This window comes from Centrocercus urophasianus, unplaced genomic scaffold, assembly GCF_019232065.1.
Source record: "Centrocercus urophasianus isolate 14NV4802_14NV808 unplaced genomic scaffold, USGS_Curo_1.0 seq_39, whole genome shotgun sequence".
NCBI lineage: Eukaryota > Metazoa > Chordata > Aves > Galliformes > Phasianidae > Centrocercus > Centrocercus urophasianus.
The window spans coordinates 4764291-4777442 of NW_024884966.1; the positions used below are offsets into that span (position 1 = coordinate 4764291).

The 13152-nt window shown below is 50.9% G+C and overlaps 1 protein-coding gene across 6 annotated transcripts in view; it reads right to left on the reverse strand.

The window, feature by feature from the left end:
* Window positions 1–580: 580 nt before the first annotated feature.
* Window positions 581–13152, reverse strand: part of EXTL3 (exostosin like glycosyltransferase 3) — a 111035-nt gene continuing 98463 nt past the window's right edge. For 5 of the 6 annotated variants that reach the window (XM_042832582.1, XM_042832583.1, XM_042832587.1 and 2 more), the window contains 4 exons: window positions 6124–6251; window positions 3067–3211; window positions 2119–2247; window positions 581–1082 (listed from right to left, as the gene is read on the reverse strand). In XM_042832582.1, the coding sequence (XP_042688516.1) occupies window positions 873–1082; window positions 2119–2247; window positions 3067–3211; window positions 6124–6251 (612 nt within the window). In that variant the 3' untranslated portion in view covers window positions 581–872. The other variant, XM_042832588.1, reaches the window with a different exon arrangement.

Consider the following 13152-nt stretch of genomic DNA (forward strand, 5'->3'; position numbering starts at 1 on the left):
CACACGTGTGGCTTTGCGATGGGGACGAGGCAGCGTGGGATCCCAGCAATCGCTGGCGCTTCGCTTTGGCGCTGCTTGGCTGGCACAAAGGAGGACGCCCATCTCTTTTCCCCACCCTCTGAAGCATTACATGATCTCGAAAGGACCGATACCTCACCTTCCATCCCAGCAACACCAGCAGGCCAGCTAGGAGCACACGGGGCAGCTTGGTTTCCCTATGGCTGCAGCACAGGGCACCAGGAATAAGACCACAGTGACTGTGGCACAGGGCCTGCAGCTGGGAGCTGGGCAAAGACCCACTGGGACCAAGTTCTTCCTCACTCACCCCTCTTGGGTGGGCCCTGTGTGGTCAGCCCAGCAGCAAAGTGCTCCCGGACGGACGAAAGCTGGAGCCCTCAGTTGCGGCTGTGAGGCCGACGGTGTGTGAGAGGGGCAGGGAAGGGATGGGGGCGGCACGGTCAGCAGAGCCGCCTCGATGCTGGGAGAAACCTCTGCAGCCCAGCTCCTCCAAGCTGGCCTCGCTGTGGTGGGTCAAGAGGGGAAAACGGGGTGGGTAGGGAAAAAAAAAAAGCCTCACGCGGCAAATCTAAAACACTTTCATTTTAAATAACAATAATTATAATTAAAAAGAATGGTCGCCCTCGGCCAGGAAAGGGGCAGATCCACTAGTGAGTGCACCATTCCTCAGTGTACGATCGCAGGGAGCATCCTGACACAACCGCCAGGTCCCCGACGTCCCTCGTGCTCCGTGGGAGGAGACCGGAGTCCGTGGCAGGAGGCGTCAAGCATCGAAGCCCAGCTGAAGAGCCCCCCTCTGCCTCCCCACCTCCAGATGGGGTTCGGAAGCCGGGGTGCCCTGCTCCCTCCTGCTTTCAGATGAATTTGAAGCATTTCGTCTTGTCATGGGGCAGGCGGGTCTTGAAGAGGACCGAGTCCACGCGGAACTGGGTGTAGAGCAGAGGCATGTACCCGTACACCTTGACAAAGAAATTGATGCACTTGTGCCGCTCGTGGAAGTGAGAGTCATCGTGTGAAAGCGCCTGGGGGCAGCCAGGGCAGCGGAAAGTCCAGCGGGAGGTCACCTGTGAAGGGAGGGACAGAGCCTTAGGGGGCACAGCGAGCGGCTCCTGCTGACTCTCATTGCTTAGGGTTTAAGAAGCCGTGTCAGAGGGAAAGACCTTAAAAATGAATTTGTACCAGTGCTACAGAACGTATTTTTAGAATAGTAACTTGCCTCATGCTTTAGGCACACAGGGTGAGTTGTTTTGAGGGGGCTCCAGCTTTCAGGAGCTGCCCGACAGGTATCCTATCCCCCCTCACAGGTCTGGATGTGGCCATCCCATTGCAGCGCCCTCTGATTTGGGTCAGATGCTCTCAGATTGGGCACTGAGCTCCACAACTCCCCTTTACAGCGGTTCCAGATGGAAGGAACACCATGCAGAAGAGCCCTCCTGTCACATTCATGGCACAGGCCCATCTCCAAGGCAGCTGGCCTGTGACAGCGAGACATATGTGGGGCTGTAAGAGCACTCTGCCAGCAGCCATAAAAAGAAGACTGATCTGAAATTCATGCTCAGAATTGTGACAGCCATTTGTCACGACGGGGCAGAGAGACTTCAGCTGGGCCACAGTGTTTGCACCAACAGCCTTCCACACACCCGTGAGCCCAAATGCCTCCACAACGCTATACAAAAACAGCAAGGAAATAATTCCTACTTGTGCTGTACACCACAATAGTAGGACATGTGGCTGAAGTCCTGAAGGACTCAGCTGCCCTGCAGGGCCTCTGCTCACCCAGAAACCCTCTGCTGTAAGCCAGCGTGAGTCGAACCCCTCCTCATCCTGCTTGTCACAGTGGCTGCTTCTAAGAGCCGTGCTGAGCTTTCACACCTTTTTGAGCACACACTGCACCTCCTTGGGGACGGAGGGGACACGTTAGCAGCTCGCAGCAGGTCACGCTCACAGCACAGCCGTTTGGAGAAGCACTGCAGTCAGAGCACGGTGAGGGAGGGCAGCAGCTGCATTTCCCCAAGTCAAGCAGCCTCCAAGCTGCACTCCGCACGGCGCTGCACGTTTCAGACATCCATCAAATCACCCAAGCCCTGCCTGGTGCCTTACCTTGATGGGAGGTTTCCTTGTGAGGTGTGAGACCAGGAAGTTCATGGCGATGTCCTCGCAGTTGATGTACTCATCCACCATGTCGCGGATGGCCTGCGGCATCACGTAGGAGTACAGGTAGGCGTAGTACTGGTGAGGAAAAAAAGTTCTAACAATGCTCAAGGGGCCGCAGGCAGAGAGTGCTGCCCCAGCCCCCTCAGCTCCTGCTGTCTTTGTTGCTGCACAGCACTTGCCCAGCAGCGGATGGATGACCTTCCCACCTTGCTAAGACAGCTCAGGACAACCCCTGTAGGAAAAGAGCCTGTTGGTTTTTAAGGCCCACTTGCCACCTGTCGGTTGTCCCATAGACAGAACACGTGCCACAGAGCTGCATTCTGCAGTGCTCCCTCCCAGCACAAACCACCCACAAGCTCTGCACACCAGGCAGCTACAGAAAACCATGACTTTGCCTGAAAGTGCAATTTGCAGTGCTTGGACTCTGTAAGATTAAAGGCACTACAGAAAGGTTATCAACTCCCACACAAGAGCTCTGGGAGACTCAGCTGTAAATATGACACAGGGAATCTGAATCACACCTCCCATTCATAGACACATTAAGGTTGGAAAGACCACTAAGATCATCTAACCCAACCATCAGCCCATCCCTGCGACTGCAAACGAGGGAGCATCTGGGTGTTCCTAGCTTGCAGAATCTGTGTGTTGCCTGTGATGTGCCTCTGGGCGCTGGATATGTTTGTTAGTGTTTCTGTTTGGAAGGAGCCGGGGAAAAGGAGCAGTGTGCTGCAGAGTTTCTTCTTTGAAAACAAAAGCCCCACAACCACATGAACTCCAGTTAGTCTGAGAAGGAAGGGAAAGCACCAGGCTGACCGTGGAAGAGCAACTGTGGACTTAATGATCCTTACGGCTTCCTTCCAAGTTGGGATATTCTGTGATTCTATGACATCTCACCTTATGGAAGAAGGCAGCACCAGTGAGCACCATCGAGAGCTCACAAGAGTAGTTGGAGTTGTAGAGCCAGGACTGATGGGGGATGTCCCACGCATGGTAGCGCCCCGGGAAGCCGACGATGCGGTCCCTCGCCTCCCTCCAGACCCTGCAAACAGAAACACCAAGGTTTTCCATCAGACACCAACCTGGGCAGCACCTCTGGAGGTGAGCACAGCTCCAGCTGAGCCAGGAGCTCAGGGCAGGACTGTGCCCTCAATACAACAGAGCAGCTCCCAAGGAAGGGCTGCACGTGATGGAAATGCGTGCATTTGGCGATGGCTGGTTGCTTGGACAAGAATTACAATCATTGTGAAAACGTGCAATTACTTTGCTTGAAAGTTCATTTATTTTACTTTTTTTTTTACAAAAGCATGAAAACATCACATGAAAAGGTGCCTGTGTACATAGACTGTGCAGTGCAAGTTCGCCCGCTGCCCCAGCACCATCACAAGGAGCAACCAAGTGACTCACGGATCCCTCCCTGATCTCATGGAGTTGTGCCATACTGTACTGCAGGAAGGGGCTACAGAAATGCAGAAATTGTGGCTTTGACAGGAATACAGAATTTGTTGAGCTTATCTTGTTCTAAATGTTGAGTGTGAAGCAGAGCATCCCGTACTCAGCTCTGCCACACACAGCTGCGAGTGCAGAGCAGCACAGCTGGGTTTCTCATGTTGGTTCTCTTCCAGAGGCGCCTTCGAGTCGCTTTTTCTAACTAAAAGGGTTGTGCTGCAAGTTTAAAAGAGAACTAAGAATAGAGGCTGATAGCCCATCATTCATTTCTGAATTACACAGAGCATGGAAAGCTATGATCTCAGGTGAAAAGGCAGAGAAAGAGGCTGGGAAAGCCAGTGTGATGGAAACTGCTGCCAGCTTCACACAGCATGTGTAGGCACATCACTGCAAGACACATGCACCAGTGCTGCTTCTATTTCTTCTATACCCCACAGCAGCCTGGGGTAATCCAGCCTCTTCCCAAGCTCCCTGGGACGTGGTATCTCCCAGCAGCTCTGTTTCTTCCTCCATACAGCAAAGACAATCAAAGCTCCCTTTAGGAAAGCTGCAGAGATGCTCAAGATGGGGTCTCCAAGATGGAAGGCACCAAGCTCCTCTACCTGTCCCTACTTACAGACATGCAGTGGTTACCTGCCCAATTCCATCCCAACCTGCACCCAGCAGCCTCGCCAGCATCCTTCACCCCTACACACGCTCGCAGTTGTTGCACAGGGAATTAATTCTGGGGTTCACATGTGAGAGTGTGGGCTCATTTAACATTCTGCTCTCATCTGAAGCTCGCTCTCCTCCAGAGAAATCCCACAGGATAGCTGCAATGCTGTCAGGAGTAATTAAGAAAAACATCAGTGCTAAATGTCTAACCTGGGAACTAAATCCATCTTCCACATCGGGCTGATGGCTTCCTTCGGATGCACTGATCTGACCTCAGTGACTCAGTGGCTACGAGGAACGAGCCCCAGGTGGGAGACTGGAAGGGTTTTCCCCTTTCCCCAGACACTCCATCAGGCAGCAGGTGCCCTTCCCCTATTTTCCTAGCACACATGGAGCTCCTGGTTCCTCCTCCCTAGGTTCTTTCCTGCTGAGCTTCACAAGCAATGGCTGCGGAGCAACTGTGGGCTGCTGACAAAACAAAGTTCCTGAGGGCTCTGGGCTTTGATTAGGCTACTTAACACAGCAAACAGCAAAGACTGGTTTGTTGTTACATCCTCAGACAAATTAAGGAAACTCCAATATAACCTGATAATGAAAACTGAGCAATTAACACTGCCTGCAGCTTCCCTTCCCTGCCACCATCCTCCCAGCATTTGTGTGCTGAGGGATTCTATCGATCCAATACGACCGTTTTGAAAAGCTGCAGCAGAAACCACTCACCCCCTTTCACTTCTCCCACATCCACATGAATGTGACATTTCTTTCCCAGCTCAGCAGCAAAACCCAGAGTTCCTCCAGCAGAGCATTTTGGTTGCACTCCTTGGTAAGGTTTGCTCCCAGCAAACAATCTCCATGTAAGGTGCTCCGGGCCTGATCAGTGCAGCCTCAGCCAGGCACTGCAGATGGGCAAAGGCAAATGGAGACCAAAGAGGTGCAGAAAATGGCCAAGTCCAGATAAAAAGCCCACAGTGGGGCAAGGAAGGGAGCCAGGAGTCCCAATGCCTGCTTGTAATCACTTAACACCACATTTCTCACTCCTCAGAGAGAGTGCTTTCCAGGCATTTTGTGCCTTTCTGTCTTCCTCTGAAGCAAGAGCCAACCCATGTGGGAGGGAGAGGAGAGCTGCTGCCTGCCTCCACCCCCTGACAGCCGTCAGGAGCCCTTGGATTTGCAGTCAGCCCCACACCAGGCTGACAAGCTGCAGCCAAGCGAGGGTGAGCAGCAGCAGCCTGGGGAAACCTCCTATGGAACCGCTTTCTTCCCTGGGCTCATCAACAGGGAGCTGTGTGCCAGCGTACATCGAAGGAAAATGTAGGTGTTGGAGCAGAAGAGTAGGAACGAGAGCAACCAGCACTCTGTGCAACATCTCTTTTCTTCATGCTCTGGAGAGAGCGATGCTAAAACAGCTGTCACATCCCAGCGCCGCACAGATCTCAGAGGAGGGATGACAGCCCGCTGTGAGCACACGAGCAATGAATCCCTGCAGTGAATGTCGTGGCCTCGCTGATGGCACACAAAGCACGGAGTGTGAAAGCCTTGCGTTTGTTTTCCAGTTTTCTTCCTCAACAGGCAAGGAAAGCATGCACTGCCAACAACACGAAGGGAACGCTGTCAGAATCGCAAAAGCCAAAGAGCTGAGGTTAAGACATGTGAGAATCAGGTTGCCTGGACAACCTGGAATCAGCCCACCTGCCTGCAACTTGTTAACATGTAGTGAATTAAACAATTCATTAACACACGCTATTTCTGCACCGTGAAGCCATTGGAAGGGATGCGCTCACCCTTGGTCAGGCCCTCGTTTTAACCACGACGGCCACACTGCACAGAAAAGCTGCACCCTGTGCCACTCACCGGAACCCAAACATGATCTCGTCGTGGCGAAGGTGAGCGTCGTCGTCGATGGACAGGATGGCTTCTGTCTCGATCTCATCCCACGGCAGGAAGCGGTTGTTCAGGCTGTTCTTCTCTGTGCGGACAACCTACAGACAAACAACACTGCAGTCACGGCGTCTGTAAGGTGACAGGGAGATTTAGGGGCAGGTGACACGCTCCTGCTGCAGTCCTTTGGCCGTCGCATTCTGGCCGTTGCGTTTTGGCATTGCTTTGCAGCCCCTGTGACAGATAAACGGTTTCTAAGCAAAGGCACCGGCTCGCTCCAGCCTTCTACCTGCTGCCTGCCTCGCAGACCCGCCAGCAGCCACACACCAGGTACCAGCTGCAAGTGCTGTCTTTGTGACGTGGCTCTGCATAGCCATGCGACAGCCAGAGGGGAAACATGGCAGCCGCCAGCACAGCAGCCCTGGTAGCACTGCTCCAGCTCACTCCAAACGGAGCTGTTCCACCAAGTATCCCTGCTTTGTCCCTCGGATGTGAGCCGTTTGCAGTACCTCCCTCTGAGCACATCTCAGCCCCGCTTCCCGCCCCGCTCGGTCCCGTTTCTCTGTCTCTCTGCTGAACAATCAACTCTTGCTTTAAAAATAAAGTCCAGCCCGGTGAAAAGAATCAGGCGTCACGGCAATAAAACGCCATTAAATAAGATTACATTTGATCACATAAAAAAGCTCGCGCTGAAACCATTAACAGCAGAAAATATTTGTATTGGGGATCTGCATGACAGCTGGTACCATTAAATTCCCATGTAAAGGCAGTGTTAGTGCTTTCATCTGTCAGTAGCTACTGGGGGACAAAAAAATGGAACGTTTGGCAAGAATGCATTAAAATATCCCATGGAAGAGCCATCAAAAGCATGGACACTGTTGTAGGGAGGTGACAAATTCCACAGCTCCGAACCACAGCGGATCAGGGTGGGAACGGCAATGAGGAGGCACATGGGAGAGCAATTTAGGAGAGGCAGGAATCCAAAATCCAGGAGGTCTGGAGCACTTTCATGCCTGCTGACATGGGCAGGGGCCCCTCCAGCAAACTGCAGCCCACGTTCAGGCTTGGCCATCGCTCTGCAGCGTGGTGACAACGTGGGTCTCAGTCCTGCCTGGGTGTCACAGCACTGCTGGAAGCTCCTCCTGCTGAAGTCTGTGACCAACTATTCCTGAACGACCACTTTCGTTGTCCTTGCCCTCTAGTAGGTTTGGAAATGTAGTAAGGCCAGCACTGATGCACCATTTATCCTTCTGTTCAAGAGCACACAAGGCGCTGTGTCTGCTGTTACAATGAGATTTCTTCAACAAGCCTGATCTCACTGAAACCTGTGGGTGGCTGACTCATTAGGATTAGCAGAAGCTGGACCCAGTCCATTGCAAAGTGATTTAATGCTTTCCAGGCAAGGTTTTGCCCGCAGATCACACCCAGCCAGCTGAAGATACACGGACACAGAACTGGGGCTGGGCATCACAGAGTTTTGCCAGCAGCATCTCCTGGATTCTGTGCCCAGGCCACCTTTGAGCTCTCTGTGAGCAGCCACAACCACAGGGCCAGACCTGCGCTCTGGCTGCCATTCACTCTCAAAGGAGAGGTAAAGATGCAAAGCTCAGCTGAGAAGTCCTACGACCTCTGTTTTTCACCCCAGACATTGCATCTTCTTGGGCTGCAAAGATCTGGACAGGAAGTACAAGTGGCCCCATCTGCCACGGGTGCATTTCGGGAAGCTCTGCAGATCTGCACAATCAGTGCCTGCTTTGTGCTCTGCACAGAAAATAGGTGTGCTCCTGCTAAACAAGGTGCTGCCTTTCAATGGGGAGCATTTAAGATTAAAGCAGCTTGTAAACTGATGGATCACAGGAAACACCTGGGAAACCTTACTGACTGATTTCTTGTTTTCCTGTAACTCGCTGACCATGATGCAATTCAGAAAGTGAACCAGATCCATCCTGAAATGTCTGAAGTTGGGACTCCAGAGGGGAGAGAAAGATCAGAGCATCAGCATGAAACTCTTCCCTAAAGAGACACAAGCTACAGAGAAGCCAAGTGCCTCCAGGACACGATGAGCACATTGAAATCATCACATTAGCACAAGCAGAAGTTAGAAGCAACGTAAAGCTGCCTTTGATGGCTTCTTTTCAGAGCACCTGTCCTGTCTTACAGCATTTTTAGGATGCAGCTGAGTGCCATCCAACTTCTATTCAGTTGTAAAGTCCTCCTCTCACCCCTGGGCAGCTGCTCCAGGGAAGCAGCCGGGGACCTGCAGGCAGATAACTGAGAGATGATGATGATGATGATGATGATGATGATGATGATGATGAAGATGAAGATGCCTGAGACTCCAGGGATCTTCATCATCCTCATCATCATCATCTTCCCTCCCATCCCCAGGTGCTCAGTGCAGAGCCTGCTGCTGCTCCCCAGGCAGAATTGGGATGCACAACCTGCACCTGAGCCACAGAAATAGGGGCATCACATCATTAGAAAGGAAATCTAATTCTTGAGAAAGACAGAAGTGAATCTGTCTGTAACTTCTTTAATGTAAGCAGCTAATCTTGTAGAAACAGGTTGGGGGCAATGGGGAGAGTCTTTGAATCAAGGACTTGAACCATTCGTATCTATCTCCTCTCAAGGTTTTATTTTTCAATGGGCCTCAGAAAACAGCAGATTCATCAGGCATGAAATGGACTTCATGGACACAAATGCACTCTGTAGCTTACTAGGCTGGGTGAAAAAGGAAGGGTTATTACACCAGCCAAGTGTAAAGGAAGTTCAACTCTCTCCTTCATACAGCATTAAGTGAGATTTAGCAATTTTTCCATGACTGTATCACAAAGTTAAGACACAGCTGAGATGCAGGGATGGCATGCACCTCTACATGCACACAAGAGATGCTCTGATCTCTGGGATCTGCAGGCCACAGGAGGCACCTGCACATCCCATGTGAGCTCTGCCTATGGCTGAGAGAGAGCAGGGCTGGTCTCTTCTCACTGGTGACAGGTGACAGGACGAGGGGAATGGCCTCAAGTTGCACCAGGGTAAGTTTAGGCTGGATATCAGCAAACACTTCTTTACAGAAAGGGTTGTGAAGCACTGCAATGGGCTGCCCAGGGAGGTGGTTGAGTCACCATCCCTGGATGTGTTTAAAATCCGTTTGGATGTGGTGCTCAGGGACATGATTTAGAGGAGGGTTGCTAGAGATAGGGTAGGGTAGGATGGTTAGGTCGTGGTTGGACTCGATCCTTAAGGTCTTTTCTAACCTGAGCAGTTCTATGATTCTCTGATTCTGTACTTGTCTCTGGGAGATTCTCATCACAAGGCACACCATGAACCTGCTCAGAGAACGAGGCACAGCTTTGGGATCAGACATCATGGCACCAGTTGGTCTGCAAATGCTTTATGAAGAACTAATGGTAGGTGGCTGGTGGGGTTGGTGGCTTTAAAGTTAAGGGCTTTCCATGTCACCTCCATTAACCATCCTCTCTGCTGGCTCTCTTTGAAACAGGCTGAGCTCTCCATTTCTTACTCAGGGCTGTTTCTCCTGCCCCTCCATCATGTTAATGGCAGCTTCTGACACAAATCTTATTTCTAACAGCTGTGAGCTGAGTGAAAACCCAACAGAAGGTGCTCTGTTGGCAGAGCGTGATGTGCGCACTGCAGTGCTGTGCTCCTGCAAACAGATTCAGCAGTGACCTTTACCCAAGGGGTTTCTAATAGCCAGGAGGACACCAAATCCACTGGTGAGTTGAAAGACACAAAGGCATTTAGCAGAGAGCCACCTTGCCCTGTAGGCAACACGGGAGCTCCCAGCACTGATCAAACACAGCACCAAAGCCAGGACCTGCATGCAAACCCCCGCCCCTCCAGACTCAAACCTGTCCCCTTATTTTGGTTACTTTTGGCTTTTCCTTGGGAGTCTTTTGTTAAACCCCCTTTGCCACCAGCAAAATTACCACGTGCAGCACTGTACGAAAAGATTGCCATCATCCTCAGCTCCAAGTCCTGAATCCCCTCAAAGTTTGTAAACTTTTAAAACAAACTGCAAGACATGAAGCACTCCTCACTGTGTCGGAAATGTCTTCTCCTTTCAGCAAATCAAGGTGATTCAGTTCCACAAGTTTGCTTTGGCTCAAAGAGCACGAAACCCCAAAATTCAGTGCAAAGCTCTTCATTACACCCATTTGCTCTTGGTGTTGTTCACAGTCATGTTGGCCAAACAGATCTTAGAAACATTAGAATTAAAATAAAGCATAAATCGATGGCCTGCCCAGAAATAATGCCCTGACCAACAGCAACATTTTGCATCGGTTTTATATGTAAATACAAGCATGCAGTAAAATCAATATCTTCTAGCAATCTCCCTGCTAGTGAGGCTTTATGCTTAAGCTTTAAATTAAGTGTCACATATAATTTGACAATGAAAACATGAAGAATGTTGATGGCGCTGGAGAAATTCCGACAGCTCGACAACTGGACTGATCTCTGGGCAAAGAGCAAACTCAGCACAGAACTGGGAAGCTCATTGCTCATGTCAGGCCTTCATCAGAAAAAAAAAGCCCACAGAAGAACAACTCACAAAAGAATGGCCTTAGGGGGGATGCAATGATGTGGGGAGACAAAGAAGAAGCTTGCAGAAAAAGGATTCTCTTCCTTATTCCCAAATCTGGGCCAATTCAACTGGGGAAAAATATCAGCGTAGCCAGAGGCAGGCTGAGGACACCACGAGCTCCCATGCGCTGCATGGTTGAAAATGATCGTGCTGAAGACACTGGAGCCCAAAGCATCTCCCTCCTCTGCCCAAAGACTCGACCTCAATCTATACTTGGAAGGAAAACAGAGGCTGCCAGCACAGCCTCTGGGGACAATGCAGTACAGTGCTATCAATCCCTCTTTCTTGGCACCATCTCCTGCAGTTCCTAGTAGGACCCAGAGAAGCAAGTCACTGGTTTGCAGGAAGGAGGGCCCTAGCTCAACATCAGGCCCTCTGCCTTCCTGCTGCTCCAGGGGCCACAGCAAACCTCCACAAAGCGCACTTTGTCCTGATGGTGCCATGTGGGGACACAGGCCCAAGGACACAACTTTGAACACCTCCAGGGAATCACAGAAAGACCAAGGTTGGAAAAGACCTGCAAAGTCATCCAGTGCAACCACCCGCCGTAATTCCCCACTAACCAAGTCCCTTTATACCACATCTAAATGATTCCTCAACTCCTCCATGGGTGGTGACTCCACCTCTCCCTGGACACGCAGGAGCCATAGGGAGTTGGCAAGGTCAGAACCTCACTGCAAAGAAAAAAGACCAAAGCATCTCCCAAGCTGTGGATAAGCAGTGCTGCTTGGTCCTGCTGGCTGACAAGGTAGGGAAAGCAATTAAAAATCAGTCACATTACGCCTGATAATGTCACATTACGCCTGATAGAGAGAACTCTATTAGTGGACTTTGGGAGATCCAAACTCCAGCAGAGAGGGAACAACAAGCAGTAGCTGGAAATCCTCTGTCCTTACCTGAGATCATTCTGTAATCAGGACACGTATTTTCAGTTCATAAGTTGGACAAAATCCAGATATCCCAGTAAAACAACATGTCCAGCTCAGTCCTTAAGACCTGGTGGCCACTGGATGGACCGAGTCACAAATTCTGAGTCAGAAGGTGATTTACAAAGCACAAAGGGCTTCCTTATCATGGGTGTTGTGTGTGTGCAAGGATTTGTAACCACAAAAGCAGGATACATCTGAGCTATTTACCAGGGCTGGCTCCATCCCCTGCCCCTGATGCAGCCAACAGGACAGATCAGACTGGCATTTGCTTCTCTGCATTTGCAAAGCTGAGCAATTTTTGAGGAGTGCAGCCATCACAACAGGTTTGATGACCTGACCAGCCACAGAAACCAAGAGGTTTGGGATGGCGGAGGGAGATACAGCATGCTGCAAATAGCCCTGGCTACAGCACAGAGCTCAGATCCACCTGACTGTCCTTACCAGGGACAGCCACGATGGTGCTTAGTGAAGACCGTGCTCTGCCTCCTGAAGGCACAGCACCACACCTCCCTGCCTGCCAGCACTGTCCTCCCCATGCAGAACCATCTCCTCCTTCTGAGCTCAAATCCCTCCATGAGAACATGCTCCTACTTTGCAGAAAACAGAAATTCATCTCATTTCTACTGGCCAGCATCCTGCTTTCCACAGCCAAAACCACTCTGAAAAGCCCAGATCTAAGCCTGGAGCTCAGCCAGCAATTCTTCACTTAATGAGAAAGAAATCCATGCTATGCTCTGCAAGTTATGCTCACCCCTGTGCACGGGCAGGCTGTGGGGCACAGGCAGAGGATGGAATGCAAGTGTGCCATTCCTGTCACAAGGAAAGGCTTGAGGACATCCCCCAGAACTGTGGGTGCATCTGCCAGCCCCCAGCTGGTTGTAATTCCAGGGGAAATTGCAGCTTTGCAATGTGTAAATATGGTGTTAAAGCACCTTCCAGCAACACTGCCAAACACCGTAAGATCTCAGCAGCCTGGCATTTTGTAAAGAAATAGATGCTGCTGTGATTGCCTTTAGGATAACTGATGTTTAACGAACTTTGGGATGCAGTTCGCAACAGCTTCTCTCCGGTGCAGCAGAACAAAGCAGCTGCTCCTCCACACCGGCTCCCATTGACCTCCTGTGCATTCACCTGCTCTGCTGCTCGATTCAGAGGCATTCACACCAGACACCAGCTCTGCAGAGATGCTCAGCAATGGGATTCTTCTTCAGTAGTCTTCATCTTTTTTTTTCTTTTTCTTCCCTTTAATCTTCTCTTGTAAAGATGGATTTCAAAGTGACCGTTATCCCCTTTCTCATGTATTAATTATCCTGCTGCTCCAGCCTCACTGCTTTCTTCTACGCCCCGAAGCAGTCGCACTCCCTCTGTGCCCCACACCCAGCCAGGCTTCAGGCACCAATGCTCTGCTGCCTCTCCTTTGGAGAAGCTTTCAAAATTGGAATGAAAAGGATTTAGAGGCTATTTACA